Consider the following 27,866-nt stretch of genomic DNA (forward strand, 5'->3'; position numbering starts at 1 on the left):
TTGTAGACTGAGGGAAAGTCTCTCCTACCTGTCCCTTTCAGATAGGCAGAGCCACAGCGCTACCTAAGCCAGATCACCACACGAGGGAAAGGGTGTGCTTCAAAGGAGGGCTAGCAAGAGGGTACACAATAATAGTAAAAAAGTCTTTGTTTACTGGCACCAAGCAAGCCAAATGTCTGTTGTTTAGTGTGGTATTACTATATAGGAAGGTAACAACGATGACACGAGACCCCAGAATCAAGATGTAATGTCTGTCGAATGAAAATTCCTGTAGTATTCGGTTCCCTAGCGTTTGCCCTTAGGTTGGTGCCCTAAGCAACCACATAGAATTGCCTTATTGTAAAGATCCAGTTGCTCATTCCTTTGATATGACTCCTTCCCAACTTATCAGATCATGAATGCAGATCTACTCTGGTTTATTCATGTCTTTGAGTGGTTTCAGTTTGCATTGGACGCCCTTTTCAATATCTCAATAATGATTCTATCTATTTCATGATATAGAGCAGTGCATCATATGTGGAACCATTTCATTATTGAATTTAAAAACTAGTTTGAATTGGAAGAATCACAATACAAATCACAAAACAGCTGAACACTCTGCTGATGAGATAAGAAAAACAGATTACCTTAGTGGCCACCACTCTACATGCAGTAGAGATGACCAGCGGGAAGGGAAAAGAAAGATTAGTAGAGTCTGATCTGTGTGTGTGCACCCTTGTTATCCCAGTTTAGTTTCACCATGAAGGGGAGTAATGTTCCAATCTTTTTTTTGATTTTCTGGAAATCTTTATGACAAGTCACATCTGACTGTAAAATGTTGACCTCTCTCCTCCAAAACAGTGTCTGTGATTTGTGGGGTCCCCCAATCTTCAACATTATCTCTGTCCTTCTTTGATTTCTACCTTGGGCCACTTATAGACATGATCAGTCCTCACACGGCCAGTAGACATTCATACCAAGAGGACAGAGTAACAGGTTAAGCGTGTGCGTGCCACACAGAAGGCTTCAATGGACAAATTAAAAGTCTGGAAGATGTAGAAATGTACATCTCAGGTAAAAGGCCTCAAACAATAGAAATCAGACAAATATTCTTCTTTCTCCAAAATAAACTGTCTAAACTAGACACCTATCCATCATTCTTGTTAGTGAACACACCACATCACCAAATGGCAGAAGCATTGCCAATTGGTAGACGGGGAGATCTCCCTCTATGACCGCAAGTAACCATAGTAATCAAGACATAAATTACCAAATAAATCTGCTCTATGGCTTCCCCGCCCGATCAATTCCCAAGAGAAAGCAATGTCCCTAATGGGGTCCAACAGGAATTACAAATTTGTAAATGTCTTAGGACTCCCAGACTAAAAAGCAAAACCTTACACACGCTACAAAAGATCTGAAGATGCACTGCAAGCCTATTGTCATGAGAAACTCAACTGGTTTCCATTCAAGCATAGAACTGTGTTAAACTCTCACAAATCTGCTTAGACTCTTTTACGCTAATGGCAATGCCTATTTCTCAGGAAATTCCCATAGATAAGCCTTACTCTGGTCTGTCTCAACACATGCTAAATGTCCCACAGTCTTCTTCTGAAAAACCCTTAAGATCTTCCTCTGTCCTTAACCATTTAACAACCCGGATCTCATTTGCTCAGCCTCATTGTGGTCACGAGCATGTGCACTGTCTCGCCTGTGCCCTCCACCAAAGGAAGACATTTATATAACGTGTCATGGTTTGTAATATGTTTTGCTGCAGGTCGCCGAAACCCTGCAACACCTAGTGCAGAATAACCAACAACAGGTACACGCAGATGCACCAGCCATATTTCTGCAGCTCGTCCAGATTCTGCGCACCGCATCCTATGAAAATATCCAGGCTATTTGGAAGCAGTTTGAAGACAGATCTCAGTACAGGTAATCTGTTCTCACAGTACGACACACGTCTTTTGTTACACTTTTAATGTGTTCACATGATTCAAGTTTGTGTATGCTGACTGCAGGCGCTGGCTGCTGAATGCAATCCCAGCGGTGGGAACCTTTGATTCGCTGAAGGCTATCAAGCAACTCACCCGCAACCAGGACTTGAGCCCACGTGAAGCAGCCCAGGCTATAACTCTCGCCATGCAGTTCACCAAGGCTGACCGCCAAACCTTACAAGTTGCTGCGGTGAGTAATGACGCAGCGGCTTTTAAAAACCTTCATATCTGCTGGTAATTCTTGCATGCTTCCTGTAATCAGGGCAGCAGCACATTGCACAGACATGAAATGTAAACATATCTCAATGATTGATCAAACACAAAATCCCCAATTATGGAGAGCAACCAAAAGTTCATTGGGTGTATAGACAGGACAGCTGTCTAAGAGGCACACCCAACCATTATTCCACCAAGCATTGCTTCCATATTGCCATATTTGCCTTTTATCCTAAATGACCAAGAGCATCCCCTCGTTTTTAATTTGTTGACAGTCCTTTAACTATTCTAATAAATATGTTTTAAAAGAAACATCAGTCATTAGTGATAAGAAGGTTGGTAAATAATTTTGCCAGATTAGATAAGGTACGCAAAGCTTCATCTAAAACACTAATCCAAAAGCTCATTGACCTCCATTTTTTGTAGTGTTAACCCAACTAGGAAACCTTAAGACTGTATTTCCAATAAAATTGTGAGTAGGATTTAGGGCAGGAATCGCTGAATAGTGAAATACTGTCAGGATTTCAGAAAAACCAATACAATATGCAAATGATATTAACTGAAATTATGTATAGTTCGATTTTTTCTCAGACATATTTTATTTGTTCTGGATATACAATGCTCTGACTGAATTATAATGTTCAGTGAACCAGGGATCTGCAATCTTTGGCTCTCCAGATGTTTTGGACTACAACTACCATCACCCCTAGCCAATATAGTTAACAGTGAGGGATGATGAAAGTCGCAGTCCAAAACATATGGAGAGCCACAGGTTGCAGACCTCTGAGCCTGTCATTAGGAGGAATTCTCTCCAATGCATACTGGGCTGCTTCTCAGAGATCAACTGAAATCGCTTGATGCCCTGGCCAACAGTGATTCCCCTGGATGAAAGATTCCAACAATTGCAGCCCATTTACTGTGGTGCACCACAGTCAATGGTAATTCTAATTAGCACCAAGCAGGGCAGAGCCAGCCAACCAGGTGGCTAGGAACGCAGGTTGAACCGCTGGTGTAAGCCTACATTCCAAGCCGCCTGATGGCCGACTCCCCGCCGCCATTTTCCAGCCACCCCCGGCCCCTGTTTTTTATTTTGAATCCCCCTCTACCCTAAACTTTCTTTATTGCAGCTGCAGCGGCACTCGCTGCAGCAGCCGCACCTTCCTCTCTGCTCACAACGGCTGCCATGGAAAGGGAAGAGGGGCTCGGTACAGAGCCCTGCCCTCTCTTCCCATGGCGGCCATGTTGGTAAAGGTTTTTCCTTCCAACAATGGGATGCTGCACGCGTCCCATTGTAGGAAGAAAACCACCCTTGGTTGCTGCTTTGGTAATACGGGGTGCTAATGGCCTTAACAACCGATCCGGCCCGCCAGATCGAGTGTTAACGCCCCATTATGAACTTAATTGTTCCTTTATTGAAAGAACACTTATTGCAATTATTCACATTGTAGTCATATTACAATGGAAGGACATATAATAGATGAAGAAACAACATGGAGATTAGGTACCCCAGGTCTAGATGCAAGGACTTCATGTATGGGAGAGGAGGATAACTCAGGTGCACTGCGTTTGTCTTGGAAGAAAGACAACGCAGAGCAACACACATTAGAATTTCGGTCCTGGGCTAAGAGACTGGTATCCATTCGAAAAAAAAGAAATTGAGTAATGTATGATAAAGCATAACAGTTGCTTTCAATATCTGAAGTGATTAAAACTTGCAAAACAGCATTAGGGACATTGGCCTATGGGAGAACAACTTGCCTAAGGCTTGACATCATGTTTACTCGTTGATCCTAATAAAAAGCCTCAATATAATTTTGTCTGATCAGTGCCCCCCATCAGTGTATGTGCTTTGTACAGGGCCTCAACAAATTTACATGATTCACCCTGAATTTCTGCACCCTATTGCTACATTTTTAATCACTGGGTGGGTACTATTTTGGAAATCTACAGTAGATCACTTTTTCGCGTGATTTTAATAATACTGTGACCTTAGGACCCAATATGCCATGGTGATTTGAGGATAATTGTGGATCCTTCTATTGTATGAGTATGTCATGAAATATATGAGGTATCTGTCTTATGGGTTTCTCCCCGTACATTTCCTGCAGGATTTGATGACCGTTGCAGAACATCTGAAATCCCCCATCGTGCGCAAGTGTGCAATCCTTGGGTATGGGTCTATGGTGAACAAGTACTGCGGGGCACACTCCTCCAGTCCTGAAACAGCCCTTGCAGTGAGTATCTTTTCCATACATCGATATATTAGGTGCTTGTTTGTGCTAAATAATTGTCAATGGATAATGTTTCGATCCCTTGTAAAACATGTATTTTTGCAATTTGACAATTTTTGGAAGGCCTCACAAGATCAGAGGTTGCCTTATGAGACTGCAAAGGCCCCAGAACCATAGTGGGGTTTAAGGGGTATAGACTTAGCAGGGTGATGATCATTTAAAGGTAGGTTAATGTATAGATTACTTACTTGTAATCTTCATTACACAAGACCAGGTCTTCCTCATCACAATCCTTACGAAATGAGGAGCATCCACTCCTCAGTCCTTACAAAATGTGAGAAGCACCAATCCATTCTAATGATAAAACAAGTATTTCGCTGCTGTTTAACAATAGTTTATTAAGCTAATGAAGCCTACATTTATCTAAATAACCAAGCTATCCCCTCGCTGTTGGGAATCCATGTTCTGGAAAAAATATGCTCTGTGTTTCATACTATATGTAATGAACTAATAAGAAGTTTGACTTGATGCAAAGCATTTGTGATACATGTACTTTCCTATTTGCTAGAAGAGAAAGAGTAATGCAAAATGTGATCAAGTGAAATGTCTGCAGAGGGAAAAAGGAAAAGACGGATAGAAAAATAGATGTAATTAGAGAGGTTGATAGAGAAAAGGCTAGCGAGGGACATACAGAAAAAGTTGGGTTGTGGAAAGTGTGAGTTGATGAGCGTGTGAAAAAGACAGAGATTTAGATGTTCAGACAGACGGCCAGAGAAAGAAAAGTGTGAGAAAGAGAGCTTGACTGACAAAACGTAGCAAGGAAGTGGGAGAGTGTGTCAAAGAGAGAGCATAAGACGGAGAAATGAGAGAAGGAAAACAGAAAGAGGAGACAGACATGGGAATAACATTTGTTCCTTTTCAGCCCCTGCATGACCTGGCAGCAGAGGCGGCCAACAATGCCCATGAGAAGGACATGGCACTAGCCCTGAAGGCTCTTGGCAATGCAGGACAGCCCGCCAGTATCAAGCGCATCCAGAAGTTCCTGCCCGGGTTCTCTGCCAGCGCTTTCCAGCTGCCAGTCAGGATCCAGACGGATGCAGTGATGGCCCTGAGAAACATTGCACAGGAAGACCCGAGGAGGGTAAGAGGCATTGGCAGAAAACACAGGTTATACAAAGGTGAAAAATTGTTTAGCAGGGAACTTAAATGAGGGCCTTCAACAGTGGAGTGCAAAAATCAAGCATTATAGCTTGTCCATATTAAGGGAAGGTGATGAATGCCCATGCACTTTTTTTACACCACTTTTGATCTAATGTCCTGGTTTACCATTTGTGCTTTCATGATCAGTCATTCAGTTACTCAAGGGAATGGGGTAGGTTAAACTTCCTTGACGGATCTTCCTAATTTACTGCAAACATGTATTTCTACACATGAACATTCAAATCCACGACCAGGCAGTGGTTAACAATACGTTGGATATGATCTGAACAGACAGATTGATGACTATAGTGAGAGGAAACAGGGTAAATACAGGTACTTTAACTTAAAGGAAAGACAAAAGAGGTGGAAGTAGAGCAGAAGAAGCCCATCCTACATAAAAAGAAGTGTAAAGCTAACATGAAAAGAAGTTTAAAACCAACATTTTTAAAAGCAAATGAATGCAACTTTATATTAAAAAAAACTCCAAAAGTAGTACAGCAATAGGTTTGTCCACTAGATACCTTTAGTCTTTTTTATGGAGCAACGCTTTCCTTACAGTCACTGGTCACTGCAGTCTCAATGCTCTCAGTTCGGTTGGGTTGGTTATGTGGTAGGCATTGACAGCGACAGAAGAGGATTGATAGGACAATGAGGCAGGACTCTCTCCTTCTTTATAATTTGTATGGTGCAGAAGGATCTCCCAAGATAAAGGTTGAAACAAAATATCCAGGGGAAGAACTAATGACCTCACTCACCTAAGTAGGTGCTTAAGGTGAATCTGCTTGATGATGAGGAAGATTTTGCACCGGGTGGGAGCAGAATGTAATGGATGCCAAAGTGGGCTACAAAACCCTGATATGCAGGTTGTAGATCCCCTCCATTGTTAATCTGGAGTTTCTTAAACTATTCAGAGATGCTCCTGCTGCCCAGGCCTAACGCAATATGTTACTTTTGTTTACCTCTCTGGAGGATCACCACTTTTCACACTTCGATTATTCACATTTTCTCCTTGCTAGATTAGTCTGATTTATTGGGCTATTAACACTGTGTCGCTCTGTCTCAAGTCTCCTGGGAATTAGACACCATACCAGCTTTAACCCCGGTACTAGACGCAAAGAACATGGCACCAAATGACAATGTCATTACAAGTTAGGAGGTAACCATGCCGCTATTAGCTAGTACATTACTGGGTACCGGGTCTGGGTTCCTTGAATGAGGAATTACCGGTCCATTCTGACCTTGGAGAACCTGGTAATTCCTCATTTAAGGAACCCATCCCCATTCCCATTCGAGCCCCCATACGGCTCAATGGGAATGGGGAGGGTGCTAATAACGGGCCCATTAATAACAGGCCCGTTGTTAGCACCCTGGTCTGCTCGCAGGACCCGCTAAGGGCACCTGGTAAAACCAGGCATCCTTAGCGGGTTCCTGCGAGCAGATTCGTAATGAGGCGGTAAGGGGATGATGGCGCCGGCACCTTTACCGGTGCGGTTAACCCCTTACCGCCTCACTCGTAATGACCCCCAAATTGTTTAACTGGAACAGACCTATACCAATAGGAATGGTGTTGTCTTTGTTCCTGGTTCATTGGCTAGGTAGTGGATCAAAGAAGTGAGTGAAGAACAAAGGTCTTGCAAGGAAACATCAGAATTGGAATAATTGGAATTTTCACACCCTCACACCTGGAGGGCTGGGTACAAGTAGGGCACAGGAATTCCAGTGGGAACACTTTTGAACCACAGATGCAATAACAATGCAAAAAAGTGTTTCTTTTCACAAGTTATGCCAAACCCTTCACATCTTCTATAAAAGAACTCCTCAGAATGATAGCTCATCGTTGGAAAAGTGTTGATGATTACCCACTGACATGAAAGCACTGTTGCACGGTAACATAGGACCCACTGCACTTTCGTTCTTTGTTTCGGCAGGAAAGGGTGTGCTTTGCATCAGGGGATGAGGCTGGAGGAGTTGGTTAGCTCTGATTAAAGTGTGACCAGATTGAAGTGGGAGGATGTGTGGGCTTTGGGTGGGGAAGCGGACCCACCCATTTTCAGAGAGGTGAGAGTGGATGAACCCAAGCTCTATGAGCTCCTGTGGTGTCCTCTGGATGGGGAGGTGGAAGAGTGGATATAAAAACAGAGGCCACTACCAACATTTCAGGGGCAGTGAGGAGTGCTGGGGCAAAAGTGCGCACACAAGAGTCATCTCACCTACTCTGTAAACTTGAATTGGCATCAGTTAAAAATAATAAAGTGAACACAAGTATTAAGGCATCACATTCGAAGGTTTAGAGTGAACCTAGGACTAGGCACTAGAATGCTTAAACCACTTGCTCTTGTTGTGCTATGTAGTTGTTAACATTTGACGGTGCTGTTATGATCAGTGCCTTGACATGTCTTCGAGGTGCGCAGAGGTGATGCAAGCAATAGACAAATGCTTTCTCTCTTCAGGTGCAGGAGATTCTGCTGCAGGTCTTCATGGACCGCAGGGTTCGCACTCAAGTCCGAATGATGGCCTCAGTGGTCCTGTTTGAAACCAAGCCTGGTCCGGCCCTAGTGACAACCATCGCCAACATTGCATCAAAGGAGAGCAAAGTGAACCTGCAGCTTGCAAGCTTTGTGTATTCTCACATGAAGGCCTTGTCCAAAAGCCGAGTTCCATCACTCCATCAGGTGTAAGTTTTGAAGTGCTTTTTATTATATATATATATGCATTCAAGTATTTTGCTAGCACTACCATTTCCCCTTGTGCTACTCCATAAGCATATCAGGCTATTGAATATTTCATTGATTAGTTTGGTGTCGTATGCCAATTAGTTGGTTGTATTTTATATTTCTAGGTTATTGAGCATTAGATATCGTCCTTACCCAGACATGATCATTTGATAGCTGTGTGCATCAGTTTTAACAAAATGGAGTTGTACATAGAATTGTATATGTTAGCATGCATTACTGATGAGATTCAACTTAATTTCGCTCAGGGCTGCTGCCTGCAGTGTTGCCATTAAGATGCTGAACCCAGCCCTCGACAGAATGAGCTATCGCTACAGCAAAGCTCTGCATATGGATACATTCAGATGTAAGTACATATTGTGTGTAGATCTTGAGCTCGCAATGCAGGGGTTTTTGTGAACTTCACCAAGGAACACTTCTGTTAATAGTCACGTACCAGAACGACTGTCATTTTGCAGGCATTGTTGTCCAGAGGCAATGAGATACATTGGTTGTCTGTGCTTGTCATGGAATTTGAAAGTGTTAGATAATGTACTGTTGTCCATATGACTGTTGAGTGTTCATGAGTTGAGGTATTGGTTCTTTGGTAATCGTTGATGCTGTTTTTAAAGAACTACTAATAACCTTGACTTGAAGGGTGGTTGGATGGAGGACATGACAATCCAAGCCAGAGCCACTGTTTTTACCAAAATGTTCCACCTGTGTACCGACATTTTGGATAGTGCTATGATCTGTATGTCCAGCATCTCTATATATCCCATGAGGAATTCCCTTCATGTTATAAATCGATGGAACATCGCATTAATAAGAAAAGGTGGAGGACCAATCTGTTTGTCTCTTTGTGATCTAATGTAGGGTCCCTACAATGAGGTAAGTGATCTTCTTGTGCCTTTTTTCTAAAGATAATCGATAATTATCACTGTTTTTCTAGATATGCTCATGGCCGGATTATCCACAGACACCTTCATCATGAACAGTGCAAACACCATGTTCCCTGTTTTGGTGTTTTCTAAGATGCGAGGGTACTTCACTGGCTCGGAGACTGATTTTCTAGAGGTAAATACTATGCATTGCTTAGGTCTTCAGCACCCAGTTCTATACCAATACATACATTTCCTGAGGATGAATGAATGGCAGTTCATTAAACTATACCATTGCAAGCTAAAGTGATGTCTCATCCAAGAAAGCCCAATGTCCTACTCACAAGGCCACACCTCCTTCGCACTTAAATATAACATTGACCAACTTCTCAAGTATGCTTAATGGTGATCAATTGTGCTCTGATCATTAAGAGATGAATTTAGAATTGTGCATCTTAATATTTGTCAACAGGTCGGTCTGCAGGCCGAAGGCCTGGAACAAACTATGAGGAAACAAAATATTCCATTCGCAGAATATCCGATGCGCAAGAAGATCTCGCAGATTGCTAAAACGGTGAGCTTTTTCAGCACATTTGTTGAACTTATTGTAGATACTGATGATAGTAATTCCATGAATGATTCTAGTTCTTTACCCTGTGCACTCCTCCCGCAATCCCTAGTCCATCAATGGATAGCAACAGTGATAAAACCCGTCCTGCAAATATTGACCAATACCTGAGAATAGCAGCAAAGGGAAGCTCTCGTGTGATCCCATCTTAAACTCTCAAAATGGCTGCCATCTAGATGAATTCTTTCTCACTTCTCCGCAACCCAAAAAAACACACTGATTAATTTAGACACCATTACAAACTACAGATTTCTTTTTCAATTTTCATTACCAAAACACCACTCACAAAAACATACATTCATATTTTGTTGTTGGGAATTGAAACACTGTTTTCTTGTATACCACTGACATATTTAAATGTACACCTGGGCAAATAATATCTTGTAGGAGGGACGTTATCTAATCCCAATTTCATTATTGTTTGATGTCTTACTGTTCAAAGTGTTTTATTATTATATTTGCTGTGTGTGGATTTTCTCTTTTAAATCGTTATAAAAAATTGTGAACTGATAATATCCACAGTGTACACAGAGGTGCTACCAACAGCAAATTGAATCAAAAGCCACTTCAAAGTTATTCAAAAGCTGCAGTTAATGCTCTATGGCTAGAGATTAGGCCCTAGTTAAGTTAATGTCAATGCATGATCATACTGGAAGAAATGGTGAAGAAATAATTCAGGTTCAAACAATTTGCTTCTCAAAAACAAAAAGTCAAATTGCACTTTCCAATTAATGCATCCTAAAGTCAGTGCTGGGAATCCAGCAGAGCTGTTTAGCCTTATGTTGCTCCTCAAAACAAAAAGTCAGATGTCAATTTCTAATACATGCAATTTAGGGCCTGTGCTGGGGGGCATTTATTGGAAATTGACATTTGATTTTCCAAGCAATGAGGCACAATACATGAATCAGGTTTTGCAATGTCCTTGACCGCAGTGGTTTTTCTGAAAGTGATTAATTGATTTTGCTATCGCATTGGAGCACCCCCTTCTTCATTTTCTAAATCGTTTGTATTTGTTACACAAGTTCAACACTTTTTAAAGCTATTATCAGCATCAGAATAAGTCCCCTTTGTGCTGTGGGTTTCTATTTCCTTACCTATCCATCCCTCTGCGAGCACAGTCATTTTAACTGTTTGCCTTTATGTTTTTCATACTACTGTTGATTGAATACATTGTTTGAACGTGAATTATTTCTTCATCATTTCTTCAAGAATGATCATTTATTGACATTAACTCAAGCAGTGTCTAATCTCAAGCCATAGAGCATTTATTGCAGCTCTTGAATAACAGTGAAGTGGCTTTGGGTTAGACGTGCTGTTAGTCGTACACTGCAATATTTCTCTCCAGCTACCAGCAGTAGGGTACACAAGTCCCCTCCAGTACATTTTCTGATAAAATCCACAAACATTGAATGCCATTTTGATAACTTAAGACAACGTGATATTTCAAGAATCATTTAACATGAAGATGACAAATTGCATCCATGCATTGTAAGAATCACATCTGTGCAAGGGAACTACATTGGCCCATAGCTTAGATCTGCCCTCTCGTAAAACTTGCCTTGTGCCTTTGTTTCTCCAGTAGACCAATAAGGCACCAGAGTTTTGCTGGTGAAAGTAGGATAGTTCAGTGAAGACCTACAACCACTTCTCTAATATGGGGCCCCACAATAGAGCGCCCTGCCCGCCTTTCTGCTTCCCACAAACTTAAATATATTGCCTTGCGCTGTATAACTTTTTTTTGATTTATAAATCTTTTGCTCCAACCAGAACTGAATGCTACTTCTTACTTCCTTGTCTGCTATCTTTCCACAGATGATGGGCTATAAAGGACTACCATCAGATGTCCCACTCATATCAGCACGTGTCAAGCTATTAGGCCAGGAGGTCGTCTCCACCGATATTAACAAGGAATCCATTCAAAGTGCAATCAAGGTAAACCCTGCGTTATTTCACCCTTTGATTGCTGCCTATGCAAGACTCCATCACTCATTCAACCCACTCATTCTTTGTCCACTCACAGGCTCTCAATGAACCCGTAGCAAGACACAGCATGGTGAAAACTGTAATAAACAAGCTTCTCAACGGTGTCACGGCACAATATGTCCAACCAGTGTTGGCAGCTGAAGTTCGGCAGGTGGTTCCTACCTGCGTTGGTCTGCCCATGGAATTCAGCATATATGTCGCTGCTGTGGCCAATGCTGCCATAAACAGTAGGTTTTCATTATATCTTTAATTAATATTAAAGGTGCCTTCATAATAAGTTCTTACCAATTATGAGGTGGGCCAGGAATCATATCAAGTTCCTAGTTTTCAATGTATTTACTAACGTTTGTCTTTCACAGCTGACATGAAGGTGACCCCCTCTCCATCCTCGGATTTCAGTGTTGCTCAGCTTCTGCAGTCTAACATTCAGGTTCATGCTGATATAGCTGCCAGGTTAGTTACAATATACAAACATCTATCCTTGTTTTCTAGACAATGACAACCATTAGATGATGAGGGAATAGCCAAAGTTAGGAATGAGAAAGTATCAAAATCAGATGGGGTTGTGTTACATATCCAAGCTGATCAACAGAGTTACCTTTAACCACTTAAGAACCCTGCCTGTTCTTCAGTGGAATACTTGTGGGCTTTCCCTTGATGAAATTCTGAAACATATCCTTACAGCTATTGACTTTAAAGGGGTGTTTATTTCTTTTTTATCTTATAGGGCCATTTCTTCTGCTTGATGAGATTTAAAAAGATTGTTCAAAGGCAGTTTGTTTGTAGACAAACACCGAAAAGTTCCTCAAAGGAAGGGCATAAACCCTATGTCTCAGCTGTATCCCTTGTATCTCTTTTCTTGATGATGAAGGAGTCAAAGCAAGGGTATGATCCCTTTGTTTCAGCTATCAACCTGATAGCTCTGTCCTCAACAAGGAAGGAGTCAAAGCAAGGGCATGAACCCTGCGTTTCAGCTATCTATCACTCTGGTAGCTCTGTCATCGATAAGGAAGGAGTCAACACAAGGGCATGAACCTTTGTTTCAGCTATCACTCTGATACCTCTGTCATTGTTGACAAAGGAGTAAAAAAAAAAAGCCATGAACCATTTGTCTCAGCTATCTCCCTGGTACCTCTGTCCTCGATAAAGAAGGAGTCAAAGCAAGGGCATGAAACCTTTATCTCAGCTGTCACCCAGGTACCTCTGTCCTCAATGACGAAGGAGTCAAAGCAAGGACATGAATGTTTGTGCCAGTTGCCACCTTGGTACCTCTGTCCTTGATGATGAAGGAGTCAAAGCAAGGACATAAACCATTTGTGTCAGATTCCACCCTGGTGCCCATTTCCGTGATGACTCCACATGCTAATAGCCTTATAGAAATAGGTAGGAGTCATGATCACTTTTGATAATGACCCTTCCTCAACTTATATGTGCTGAGCAATAATCTGGGGGTGGGTCATTATACGAAAATCGTGGGCCCTTCCTCGGTCTAAATGACCTAAATGCATAGTTCTGGTGAGGTTGCTGTTGAGCAACTTTCTGAATAAAAACATGATTTTTGGATGGCATCTGGTTCTTTAGTGCTCGTTTTGTAAAAGAGATGCTGTATGCATTTTGTTTTAAAAATATCAATGATAATGACAACTGTATGGTAAACAGATGACTATTTTCTGGGAGTGACCTACCATGTTTGGAAGCAGTGGAGAAGAGGTGATGAATAGTTTCTAATTGTTTCTGGTATCTTGACATCATGAGCAATGAGTTCTAGCTTCCCCTACCTTGCGGCTCTACACTGGAATGCCCTCCCTACTGCCCTGCGAGCTGAACCTTCCCTGACCATCTTCTGCAAAACCTTGAAAACCACCCTGTTTGCTTGATTCCCTACCGTTTATCATCTACACCCGCCACATGTATACCTGACCTTTGTACGCCTCCATGCATAATATCTGTTACACCTAAATGTCAATGCCAAATGATGTAACCTATGCATAATGTAACTAAGCTTTCTGCAAGTAACAGCGCCAAAATGCCCCTGGGCTGCCTGCGCGCTATACAAATGTAAAATAAAATAAAAAAATAAAAAAAATGCTATCAGCAGCACAGGCAAGTGCAATGAATATCACAAGCCGCAGATACTATTGGTTTTCCCTGCAGACAGTTGTTTGAAAACCAGACCACTGTATCCAAAATTGCAGACAGAAAGTTGGGAATAGGGCTTGCCAGGCATGGGTTAGGAACCAGGCCAAAATGCAGTGGTTGCCATTTCATGCCAGGGGAAAGAAGTTGTGTTTGTAACTGACAGGATGTTGAGCATAAGCAGATGATGGAGCAATCAAGAATACAAATAGAAGAGAATCAAGTGTTGGATTGCAAAGATCAAATGTACGGAATAGATCGTGTACCCCAGGAGAGATGTCTTGGACATGTAGGCTTGACCCAATGCTCCATACACGAGGCACCATCACAGTGGATGACAAGTGTGGCTAACAATAGAACTAGAAAAGCAGACTATGAATGCTGGGTGTTCAGTGGAGCAATGTAGTGTGGCATGCATTCTGTGATAAACTCATGATGGGGTGCAGATGACACCTCTGGCCAGCCAATCAGCATTTCCTGTCATCAAACTACCACTTATTACTCTATTTTCCATCATTCGCAATGCAGAAAAGATGGAGGGAAAAGTGCATCTTTTTCATAGCAGAGTGCTGAATAGGGGGAAAAGGTCAGCCATGCTGTTAGACAGTTAGGGACCCACATGATAATCATATATTGGCGTCTGAACCTCACAGACATCCAGATCTGGCACTTAAAGTCCAATCACCTTGCTTTTTGGAATCCATCAAAGATGAACAGGGTGTAGAACCAGTGAATGTGTCAAGAGAATCTCCATTTAGAGGTCAATCAGAAGAACACTTTCTTCTTGTTGCCCAATTCCTCTCCATCAAGTGAAGTGCACAACTTCTGTATTATCTAAGTGACCATGGCTGTTTGCATTCCCCTTTGAACTTTTCCATTTGCAAAGGAGCATTTCCTTATTTACATGGGAACCTCTGGAATCCAAATGAGCGGATTACATTTTGCATGTCTTTAAGGTCCAATTACAGAAGCATACAATTCAACACTGATGATCCCAGGCACCTATTAATTGTGCATGACACATGGCATGGCAAACAGTATGTGTTCCCACATGGATACCTTTGGGATGGGAAACGGAGGCTCCGATTCATGCACTTCACAGCCATTGGTGGGGCTGGCCACCTCTCGTAGGGCTGAAGGTTACTGCTGAAATCACATCTGTGCGGATGGGACAAAGCTAACAGGTTTGATATATCTGCACCTGCCCTCTGAGGTGTGCTCCAGAAATTCTCACGAGGGTGAGGACCGTCCTAGAATGCTCCCACTCTTTTGAGGGCCTTCTGCATTGAAAATCATGACATTTCCAAAGTGAAATCTATATTTATCATCCAAATATCTTTCCTTAGGAAACTCATCCTTAATGTCCTGGTCTGTCCTCTCTGAATGCTGACCAGAACTCCTAAAGTGAGTCAATTACTATCTGCTAGAGGCATCTATTTATCAGTTAGCAAAGCATTAGGGTGAAAGTGTTTCACAGGAAGCTCAGTTAATCTGGAAAGACCTTCAGGGGGATATTGAGAAACCCCTAATCTTTGCAGGTTATAACATTTCTTTTACAGTGAATACGATTATGTGTGCACTGTGTTCTGGTTTCAAGATTTTTAAGGTCAGTGTACAGAGATAGACTGCAATTAACTAGGGCAACATAAACATTTAGAAAACAGGAGCATTACTTTCAGAACAATATACCAGGGGTGCACTGAACTGGCTGGTAAAAGCCCCTGCTCAGTGCTACCTTGGGTTGGCAGGCCAACTCTAACTCTGAGGCTTTTATTGCCATTAGCAACACTGTGTGCATGTGTCAAAAAGAGGACATTGCTTAAAAAAAGAAATAGTAATGTGGCCAGGGTTGATGAGCTGTGTGTTGCACTCAAAGTTGGGAGGGTAGACGTGAGAGTGAAAAAAGGCTTTGGCCATCAGGCTTAAAGCAACAGTTCATGTCTTCTGATTGGAGTAGATTACTGTAACTCGTTCTACCTAGCCCAGCCACTATATCTTTTACGGCGGCTTTCGGTTTTACAAAATTCTGCGCGAGTGGTGTCCCATGTCCCGTTCTCTACTCACATTTCGCCAGTTCATCGTCAGCCCCACTGGCTTCCCATTGAGAAACGAGTACAGTTTACATCTTTTGCTTAGTACACAGGGCATTTTATGGACTTGGGCCAAATACCTGCAACAGAAATGTCCCCAGCCGTGTGCTTCGTTCTGAGGATAACGTTGTTATCGCAGTTCCTAGGATCCGTCTCTCACGTGCTAGAGGCGCACCTTTTCTGTAGCGGCTGCCAAGCTCTGGAACTCTCTGCCTTGGGTGCTGCGGGTTATGGAGAATCACCTAGCTTTTCGCCGAGCCGTAAAGGCCCTTCTTTTTTATAGAGGTCGGCTGATGGTCCGGGTGAATACCAAATCAAATCAAATCATGCCAAAAAAATGAAGAAGCATTGTGGGTTCCTGGTCGGGTAATGGCGGCTGACCTGCTGTTCCTCGGACACACAATAAAGACTATTTCCAAATATGAGGTTGGCAAGTCATAGCTTTGCAAAGGCTGCCCGATTCAGCTTGGGAGCTTGGAAAAGGGAAGAGGGACAATTAGTAGGAGAGGGGTAAAGAGCTAGTACGGGGAGTGTGATGGCCATTTTACAGTGGGAGGGAAAGACATATACGTTAAATGATGACCCACCAGATGCAGTCCAAGCAAATAAGAATTATGTAATTATGAAATGCATGAGTGAAGAAAAGTCACGTTTAACAGTGTGGAGTGGCGAGCGTTCAGTAGCTTCTGGGCCAGGGGAATTTTTTTTTTGATTAGACAACACGCGGATACACAAGATCCAATTACCTCTGGGAGAAGGCAGGGCATGCGGGCATCAATCACCAGTTACAGCCCACAGTGAAGTGGCCAATGATCACCAGTTACAGCTCATGTTCTCTGCACTGTGATAGATAGCACTGCTTGTGTCTGGTGATCATTAATCAATTCCTAATATCTGTCTGGAAAACGTTTTTATAGCTATTAGGATTGAAAAGGGGAAGCACTATGAGTTTTAAAAACATTTCTGTTTGTTTCGTTCTATCACAAGTTTCAAAAGATGCAAACACACCGTTATCAAATAAAGGCAATTCAAGGGAAAACATAAAATAGAGAACTCTTTTACTGAACTGTAGGCTCAGAATCTCACCAGCTTTGGGCATGATTGTTCTAATGAATCAGGGACAATTCAAGGGACATATTTTAATATCACCCAGTTTCCATGCCGCATGCTATAAGTGCCTTTGTTTTCTATTTCAGCATCAATAAGCACACAGTGGCAATGATGGGGATCAACACCCACCTCATCCAGGCTGGAATCGAGTTTCATGCCAAGGTCCGTACCAAGCTTCCAATGAAATTTTCAGCCAAGATCGACATGAAAGCCCAAAACATCAAGATTGAGACCACACCATGTCAGCAGGAGAATGAACTCTTTGTTACAAGGTAACATCTTCATTTTTTTTAAAGGAAATATAAATATTTTTACACTTGATTTACTTGGGTAAGTTGCTTTGTTGAAAACAGGACGCAATTAAGGTATACAATTGGAACCAGTGACAGGAATAAATACATGGTTTTTAAATTATATTAACTTGCTTGAAATCCTTTCTTTCTTCTTTAAATTCTTTATTCGGTATAAAAACTATAAAGGAACAACATATAAGCACAAACATACAAAATCACCTTTCAGTAAATATATAATTTAAAAAATATGAAAACAAACTTATTCTTTTCCAATCAAAGGTATTTTCAATCAATTCATCGTTAAGATTTTTGAAAAAAAGAGTATCACTAGTCATTGTTAATTCATAAAAAGAGGAGGGCATACTTGCAGCCTCATTAAAGACCCATATATAGACCGACCACTGCATCTTAAAATGTACTCACTGCATGAGAGCTATTTTGACACAGATCAATCTTACTCTTTTCCAATAGCTTCAACCTAAGCACTTCAAAGCTTCAATATTAGATTGTAATCTGACACCCCTGATCAATGGCATTATGTATTGAATTTGCAGATATTTCAATTTAACACAGATAGACAAGAATTGAATGACAGTTTCCATACATGAGCCACAAAGTGGACACATACCTAACACAACTTGTTCCCACGTTTTAATAAAGGATGCTAAACATTGCATGCCCATCCTAAACCGTCTTTCTCATAGGGTGGTTGTATATAATAAAGGTAGCATTCAAAGCCAAAATCTGGGTTTCTCTCAATATAGTCTGGGCCCAATTTAAGGTTTCTAACTGCTTCTTTTTCTAAGTTCATTTCCCCTATTTTTCACTGTTTTCTTAATCCTAAGTGAACTAGATGTATCTACATTCTCAGGGTTTTCCCATAGTGAAGCTTCCTTTAATCCTATTAATTGTTTCTTAACGTGTTCCATACATGGGATGCGTTGCCCCCTCTCCAGGTTCAAGATATGTTTTAATGCATCTCAGTACTTTCCAAGGCAATCCGTGCTCCACAGTCTCCGCAGTCTTAGCCAGTAATAACCTGGTTCTAAAGCAAGTAGATCTCATATCGGACTGATATCCACGTCCAAATGTAATAATGCTTACAGGGAACTATGTGGCAATAAAAATACATTCTTTAAATAATTCATTCTTTAAATTTTCAATAATCTCAGTGGCTCTTGGAGTGCCACAGACCCATATTTCTGTACCAAAGATAGAGGATGGTATTGCCTGCATTTTGTATGTAATCCTTTCATATGGCAGATACTTAATGTAAATGCAGAAAAAGTAGTCTTTCATTGATAGAAATAGCAGAAACATTTAAGATGCATTTTCAAACATTTTAAGAGAAGAACATAAATATATGAAAAGAGTCCCCAGCCATACATGTTCCTCTACAAAAGTGCACTCTTGATCTCACTGTCCTCCATCCCTTGTCATTTTCAACAAGCCTTATTGAAGCAGATCCTAGCCGCCATTGACTCATTAACTGTCCTAATAATTCTCAATATTTGAAAATTGCTCTTGCAGCAAGCCAAGCCATCAGTCTTGAAGTACTTCTTCCATAGAGATAACATCATTGGACAAGAAACATCTAGTCAGGCCTCAACAAGAAGTATCCTTTCTTTTCAAGATGATGGTGAACAAATAGAAAGCTCAACTCTAACTTGCCACAGCTGAGGGATCAACAGATGGCTCCAAACCAGAAATTTGGAATTTCATTAGGTTCATGGTCCTTAGTCCGTCCTTCTCTCCCCTAGACCACAAGCACTGGTGTCCGTAGTGTCCATAACTTCTTTCTTAGCCTTCGCTGTATCTTTTTTTGGCTGTGCTTAATGATGTCTGGATCTTTTCTGGATCTTTTCTCTTTGAAACCCTTTGAGAGATCTTCTGGGACAGCATATAACTGGTTTCTTTTATTTGTAAATGTTCAGTCTGTGTTATCATAGATGGGTACCTTCTCATTTACCCAAATAAGTCACTTTATTTTGTATCCCACGGCTCATTTAAATCCCCTGAATTGTTGATTATTTAATGTATACTTCTACACAACCATTTAATGCAATAGATGCTTTCATACCCATGTCAGCGAGGGGTTTAACAGGATCTCAAGTGATCCTGTTTATTATATTATGTTACAGAACAATATTTAAAATGTAATGTATGGAACATTGTAATATATAACATGCATATACAATTGGTTTTGTAGGTCAAATGTAATGTAATATTGTATTGTATTTATTTATTTATTGTGATATAGTTTAGTTTATAAAATTTACACAAGACATAAATAAGAAAAATATAACACATTAATACATCATAATACAAATATGTATACAAAGAAAGTCATATCAAAAAATAAATAAAACATATATAATTTAAAAATCATCTTCGTAGTTCAGATATATCACACACATATCTATACAATATTAGGATGCAGTTACTTAGTCAATTCAAATGCTTCAAATGCTTAAAGTGTTATGCCCAAGCTAACTTCCACCCTCAGCCAGATGGTATATAAGGCTGTCAACAGACGCATGCTATTAGAATTGATACAGTAGTGCCAGAAAAGGTCATCCTTGATATACTCTTTATCATGGGCATAACTATCAAGCAGGGCTTTGGTTGTGCTAGCCATTTTAAGACATTCAGTCAAAAGATGCTTTGCCGTTTACAACTGATCTTGAACTTTGAACAAGCGGCATATTCGTAATGTGACATCAACCTTGGCTTCTTGTATTAAGAACATTACATCATGATTCTTATTAAGTTACAGTGAATAAATGATTCCAGCCAGCACACTGTGTGAAAGGTGGCTCGCAGCAGAATGCCACTAAAACAAATAACATTGATTAACTTTTCAACTATTTTTTTTGTCACGTCACAGCAATTAGTTGATACATATGTTACTATGTTTACTTAATTTACTTCTGAGATTTAGCATAGCAGAGTGGGAATTGGCTGCATGCTTATTCTAAACGACATTGTCGGCTATTCAATTACCTTTTATTAAGCTACTTGTTTTATTCAATCAAACATGATTCTAAATGTAATCCTCATTACAACAACTGGAACATATTTTGCATCAAAGCAAGAAAGGGATTAAGTATTAAAAAGTAATGTTGATGCAAGCATGCATTATACATGATAAAGCACCCCCTACGGTACATTAAAAAGCTATTGAAAGTCACCTTGAAGTTCCGTTGAGTAATAAAGATCCAGCCTCATTCCTCTATTTAACCACGGAACTCCTCAGTGACTTGCAATATCCTTATATTTTCAGGCAGGTGATACTTCCTCTCATGTATTATTACAAATGGGTCTAATAAAGAAAGTATACCCTTTGGGGAGGAAAACACAAGATGGGGTTGGGGGGTTTGGTAAGTGCAATACATGCATTTCCCAAGTAATGCAGTTTGATTCTTGTTTGGAAATGTTGACCTTAATTTGTAAAATAAAGTTAAGCAAGATACAAGTATTGATACCGTTTATTGGACTAATTGAAAGTATTATGCTAAGATGATAGTTCTATTAGCTTTCGAAGTGCCAGAGGCTCCTTAATCATATGGTGGCCGCAATATAAATGAGTAACAAAGAGAAACAAACACAGAGATGGACATCACTTTTACATGGAGAAAAGACAAGGGAGTTTCCCACTTTAAACTCCATTAGCTGCGGGAAAACGTATACAAGGAATTCAAAGACATTTACTGAAACACAGAAAGGCCATTGTCCTTGCTGAGAAGTTGCATTTCAAACAGCTCTGTGTGTTTATTTCTTTGTTACTCATTTATTATGTGACAACAATATTATTTAGAAGTTTCATTTTAGCATAATACTTTCAGTTAATCCAATACAAAGTTATCAAATCTTGGATTTTCCTTGATTTTAAAACTGTACTTAAACAGCGCCAAACCATTTATCTGTCCAAAATGAAGTTAGAATATTCAAACAGACCATAATGTGCAGATTGGCAGTAACACAACAAACATAAACCTCTTGAATAAATTGCATCTTTAAATAAAAATAAAACACACGAGCAACTGTAGACCAAAGAGTGTCTGCTAGTGAGGTTGATTATTTTAATGCCCTGTACCTAGGGTTTAGTTAAAGTCAGAAAGCACATTGCAAGCACTGTAGAAATGATTCAAATTGACCGGTGTACACCCATCACCAGTCCTGACTCAAGACCATTGGATCCTACGGGAGCGCTGAGTAAATACAGGATCCATGAAGGGGAATGCAACATAACGCATTGCCACCTGCTGAAATTAATTCAAGTCATTATTGGCCTGCCCTATGTTTCGACTCAAATGAGGTAAATCTCCAAAGGTTATCTACAAGGGTAAATCATTATTTATACTGAGTCCCATATATTGATAGAGTCTTCTGATAAGTCAGGGAGTCGCAACACGTCTTTTCACATTTAGAAAAAGAGCTGAATAATATATGGTCTAACTTCAACCTCTGCTTTATAATATGCCTGAAGCGTATGCCACTTGCACTTGGAAACCCCTGGGTTGCAGCGGTACACACACCAAATAACACACATAGACAGAGCTTGCTTGGTAAAATATATTCCTCCTAGACTGTTTAAAAGTACAGAAGCTCCTCTATGAAAGAATCAATAACGGTACTACTGCCGAAGCCTGGAAAGGACCGGAGCCAGTGCGCCTCCTACAGACCTATCTCCCTTCTGAACTATGACGCAAAATTTTTTACCAAAACCCTAGCGAACAGGTTGGCCCCCTTGCTTCCGTCTATTATCCACCCGGACCAGACGGGATTCATACCCGGCCGCAGTACCCATGATAACATAAGAAGAACCATCAACGTCATCGAATCTGCCAATAGAAGGGGGCAGGCACTGATGATACTATCCTTAGACGCACACAAAGCTTTTGATATGCTTGACTGGGGCTACATCCGAAACTCACTCTCACATTTCGGCTTCGGCCCAAACTTCATAAAATGGACATTAGCAAACTATCAGCACCCCTCCACCAGCCTCAGAATGAATGGAGTCAGGTCCGAAATGATCAAAATCTCAAGAGGCACTAGACAGGGTTGTCCCCTGTCCCCTCTGGTATTCGCCCTCTCCATGGAGCCATTCGCGATCAGAGTTTACCACAATGCAAGGATCCAAGGTCTGGCAATCAAGTCCCAAACATATAAAGCCGCCCTTTACGCCGATGATGTCCTCCTCACCTTAACCAAATCAGAGGAATCCATGAAGGCCCTATGGAAGGAACTACTAGAATTCGGGGAAGCCTCGGGCTTTAAGGTTAACCTTACCAAGTCTACAGCATTAAGCATCAATCTACCTAGCCAGCTAGTATCAGGCCTGGAGAAAGAATATCAGATCCCTTGGGCCAAAAAGAACCTCCCGTATCTGGGGGTCCAGCTTCCCGGCGCTTCCAGTAGATTATATAAAGCCAACTTTCCGGCACTCCTGAAAGAACTCAGAGGCGATCTCATACGCTGGCAAAAGCAGGAGATCTCATGGTTCGGAAGAATCACGGCCTTGAAGATGAACCTCATCCCTAGACTCCTTTACCAATGTGCTGCCATACCCACCACAATCCCGAAACAAGAGATCCAGAAGCTACAAAAGAATATCATGAGTTACATCTGGGAGGGGAAACAGCCACGCATCCCGCGGAGGGTCATGCTCCGGGGTCAGGAGACAGGAGGTCTGGGAGCGCCCGATGCTGCAAGATATGTGCTGGCCGCTCAGCTCTCATCGGCGTTCGCTTGGCTCCCCGCCACATCTAAGCCTTGCTGGTTGGAGTTGGAGGAGGCCTGGAGTCCAAGCCCAATAACCTCGCTGCCACACCTTAAGGAACCCAGCGCAAACGAGGGCAGGGGTCCCCTGGCGGCAACTGAAAATACAGTAAGGAGCTGGAAGAAAGCGGCGCGACTGTGGAACCTTCGCGGCACGACGGGCCCACTCACCCCGGTCTGGGGAAACCCAGAATTTACCCCGGGCTGTAACCCCAGGAATTTTAGGAGCTGGAAAAATGGAGGTCTGGAGAGGATACAAGATTTTTACGAGGAAGGAAACCCCCTAGACTTCGAGGCCTGCAAGGCGAAATTCGATGCGCCGGAGAGCGAGAGATTCAGATACTCCCAGCTCCGCCACTGGCTCTCGAGCAGGGAGATGAAACGTCACAGAAGCAGAGCCCTCACAGCCCTGGAACTCACCCTCACAGGGTCCCGGCCAAAGGGCAGAATCTCCATCCTCTACAAGCTCTTGGACAGAACAGACCCATCCCGCAAAGAGCCATATATGCTGAAGTGGGAAAACGACATTGGGAGGCCTATCGAGGTGGAGGAGTGGAACCACATCTGGGCAAGAGCAAACAGAAGCTCAAAATGCATCTCCAACAAGGAAGGGGCATTTAAGGTATGCTTCAGGTGGTATCGGACCCCGGAGACACTCAATAAATGCAACCCCACAATTCCCCCGGCTTGCTGGAGAGGATGCCCGGACAAAGGCACACTCTTTCATCTGTTCTGGTCATGTCCCAAGGCTACTCAATTCTGGAAAACAGTGCTGGATCACATCAATAAAATCACAGGACTTACTATCCCATGGGACCCGGGCATCGTTCTATTGGGATCAAGCGGGGAGGGCCAATTCCCCCTATCCGGGCACAGAGCAGAGCTATGCTCCCACCTGTTAACGGCCGCAAAAATCTCCATAGCTAGGCTGTGGAAAAACCCAGAGGGCCCGGTAGTACAAATGTGGTGGACAAAATGCTGGGACATAATTGCAGCGGAAAAAATTATGGCCCTTCGGTTCGGAAACAGAGACAAATTCTCCCAAACATGGGCTCCCTTTTTGGACTTCACCCAGAAATTCCCAGGTCTGGCACGACAACCCTCCTCCCTACGATGGATGGACAAAACCGAATAAACACAAAGGGGACAAAGCAGAGCAGAGGTACAGATTGGCCCAGGGTCCGGACTGCTAATGAACTCAGGAATGAGGCTCCAATGCCCGAATAATCTATCGCTCACCGCAATCTAAGAACGACTCAGTACCTAAAGCCCATACTAGGGTCCCTTTCCGCCCACATGCAATCCATCACTGCCCATCAGGGCTAGACTAAACGCTTGCTTCGACCCATGAACTGCCCTCTGACCTGTTATGATTGTTGTTTTGTTATGAAGGACATTGTCCTTGTTGTTCTACTACTTGTACCTCTAAACTCAATCGCGCTGCGCGCAGCGCTCTTTATGTATTCGCAAACAGTTGATGCAATGTATATACAAAACCAATAAAAATATATTCGGAAAAAAAAAGTACAGAAGCTGTGCATTCAGGGTGTACTGCTATCACCCCTAGTCAAAGGTTAGAAGTAATGGTAAATATTGTTTTTTTGAAAATACTGCCTTTTTTGAACACTTGCCTGATTATTGACAAGGTGGTGCATGATGCATGGACTATTCCTAAGAGTAGTGCCAGATTATGAGGTCAAATACTTTGTGGGGAATCCTGCAATTGTTACATAAACCTAATAAAATATTCATCCCATAGATTGCACAATATTTCTTTCCTTAAATGAAGAGTGCACTACGACATCCTTTCAAATTAATTAATAAATAATGTGACAAACTGGCCATATGATATCTGCATCTTACCACCCCCTCTGCAATGTAAGGCAGAGTAGGGTCAATAGTGACCCTTCAGTATATTAAACATTAATTCACAGTATTGTCATGACCTGCTACTGTACACAATCAATTCCCATCTGCAAAATGAGGGAGCAAATGTTTTTTTTTTAAAAAAGTCTTTAAAGATGCATGCAAGTATTCAGATACATTTCACATGCCCTATTTCTGAAAATCTGCATTTATTACTTCCACCTTCGCACATTTCTCATAATGAGGGGTTAGTGGAATACTATATGCAGTCATTCTGGGAAAAATAAGCAAAACACATAATGAGGGTCAATGATTCAGTAATCAATTAATGTAATTTGTTATGTGGGTAGATTTGGTGCTAAACCCATTGTGGTAAACAATGTGGGGCACATATTACATAAAATTCAATTAATTATTTGATCTTTGATTTTGTGTTCAAGCAGCCTGTTATAATGCACCAGTGTGCAGTATGCTGTACAAACATGCATAATGTATATTTATGCATCCTAAACTAACAGCTGCACATAGTACTCAATTGAGGATTACTTGAAGCTGAATACTTGTATTTATTTATAGATTTGTAAGGTGCCGAAGCCCACAGGCATCAGGGCGCTAACATGGAGAAAGGAGACAAACAAATGTGACACGAGAAAAACAGAAAAGAGGAGGGGCCAAAACAGACTATCCGAGTGATTACTTAAAAAGGGCCGTTTTTAAAGCACAGCTCAACTTCAGGTTATTCAATTCCAGTCTTAGAGCAGTTGGGAGTTTGTTCCAGATTTTAGCCACTCTAACAGGGAAGGATCAGCACAGACCGGTGGACCATTTGTGCTTAATGCTATTGATCTGATACTGGCTTCCGGAAATCAGGGATCTGCTAGGGATGTATGGACAGATTAGTGTTTTCAGCTAGAGGGGACTGTGCCAAAGAAAAAGCCATGCACCAGTGTGCTAGATTTGAAAGCAGTGCGGTCTTCCACTTTCAACCTGTGTAGGTCCCTTCTACTGCCCGGGATGTGTTCTCCTCTCGATATGTTTGTAATGATACGCGCAGCGCTGTTCTGGATTGTCTGACATTTAGTCTGTCATGCAGTATTTACCTCTATTAGGAGCGCGTTGCTGTAGTCCAGCCTTGAGCGTATAGTAGCTTGGGCAATTGTGGCGCAGTTCTCTTTGCTGATCAAAGGCCTTGTGTGTCTAAGCAGGCGTAGATGATATTGACAATTTTTGTTTATTTGTTTGACATGGGCTCCTGCACTCATTGAGGATTCCAAAGAGATGCCTAAAGTATTTACTTTGCCTAGGACTGGGATAGCATTGTTCTTAATATTAAAGGTACTTGCATATCAATATAGATGTAACTGAACCTTCAATCACCCATCTTTGTATAAGGCCTTAAATAAGAAAGCTGACACCAGAATGTGTTAATCCTTAAATCATACGCATATTCAAGGATGGTAAACTAGTATTCAGACATTGAGGATACTCATGTTTACATGTATATACCAATCCTTGCTGTTGACAATAATGAGAGAAGTGTAGGCCACTCCTTGCAGACACTGTTCAAACAATATACATAGACCCTAATGAAACTGTATAGCTGGTACATGAAATCAGGAGAATGTATGAATGCAGACATATTATCAGTATTCCTATTTGGTATTCCCAGGACCCAGGTGTTTGCTGTTACACGGAATGTAGAAGACTTGGATACAGCCAAAAAGACACCTCTTTTGACCCAGGGAGCGGTGCCAAACATCCTCAAGAAACATTTTGAGACAACTGGAAAGTCCTCAGCGGAAGCTGCCAGCATGATGGTAAGATGGGCTTAGTATTTCATTGGTCTTATCGTTAATGGGGTAAATGAGACAACACATATCTTAATTCGGTATATAACACATGACATAAATCTAACCTCGGGTTATTTTGCATTTTTTAAAATCTTTACTTTAAAACTGATTTCAAGATTAGGATTATAGGAAGAATGTAACACAAGCAAATCAAACGTTCAAATCCAGAAGACCAAATTCTAAGACATGCATTTTGTAGCTGGGGAGAGCAATACAAATAAAAAGCCTGCTGTATAATTCATATTAAAGTACGATTCAGGGAATCCATGTGGGTTAAATTGAGAACCAGTTTTCTTTTTTTTTTACAATAAAACTGAATAAACAACAGGAACATAACCAAACAAGTGTAGTAAAAATAACGGAAGATAATGCATTTGAACAGAGCAATAAATAAAACAATGTAAACTCATTACACAGAAAGAGTAATACAGTTGGTTGAAATAACTTGAAGTGAAAAACTGATAATGATAGAGACTCCAAAGAAAGAGAAATGTAGCTTCTGAATAAACACAATGAGTTTTGCGTTTACATGTGAACACTAGTGTCAGTCACCCTTGAGCAATTGTCAAATACACCAGATAGAGAAGTTACAAATGTGTTCATATTGTGCTCAGTCATATTAAAATCCATGCACTGGGTTAAATTCTAATAATATGTAACTGGCCAAGCCCAAATTTGATTACCCTTATCTAGTTGTCATATGTTGGTGAATGTGCACACACACGCACACACAAACACACATCTAACTCCAGCTCAAAGCACACAGAGAGATTAGTAAGTGCATGGAAAGACAGACAGGCAGAGATAGATAGATAGATAGATAGATAGATAGATAGATAGATAGATAGATAGATAACCCTACAAATTTGATGAGGAATTAGTGACTACTTATATTTCACATACTTAAAGAA

General features: G+C 41.4%; 1 protein-coding gene across 1 annotated transcript in view; it reads left to right on the forward strand.

Moving 5' to 3' along the window:
- Positions 1–27,866, forward strand: part of LOC138540808 (vitellogenin-A2-like) — a 67,262-nt gene that overhangs the window by 18,524 nt on the left and 20,872 nt on the right. The window contains exons 8-20 of the mRNA XM_069641711.1: positions 1,757–1,914; positions 2,001–2,166; positions 4,301–4,426; positions 5,346–5,564; positions 8,074–8,297; positions 8,604–8,701; positions 9,287–9,411; positions 9,688–9,789; positions 11,656–11,775; positions 11,864–12,053; positions 12,186–12,279; positions 17,249–17,434; positions 26,775–26,922. Of these exons, the coding sequence (XP_069497812.1) occupies positions 1,757–1,914; positions 2,001–2,166; positions 4,301–4,426; positions 5,346–5,564; positions 8,074–8,297; positions 8,604–8,701; positions 9,287–9,411; positions 9,688–9,789; positions 11,656–11,775; positions 11,864–12,053; positions 12,186–12,279; positions 17,249–17,434; positions 26,775–26,922 (1,956 nt within the window). The remainder of the gene's footprint in view (positions 1–1,756; positions 1,915–2,000; positions 2,167–4,300; positions 4,427–5,345; positions 5,565–8,073; positions 8,298–8,603; positions 8,702–9,286; positions 9,412–9,687; positions 9,790–11,655; positions 11,776–11,863; positions 12,054–12,185; positions 12,280–17,248; positions 17,435–26,774; positions 26,923–27,866) is intronic.

This window comes from Ambystoma mexicanum, chromosome 1q (assembly GCF_040938575.1).
Source record: "Ambystoma mexicanum isolate Mex_15411 chromosome 1q, UKY_AmexF1_1, whole genome shotgun sequence".
NCBI classification, from domain to species: domain Eukaryota; kingdom Metazoa; phylum Chordata; class Amphibia; order Caudata; family Ambystomatidae; genus Ambystoma; species Ambystoma mexicanum.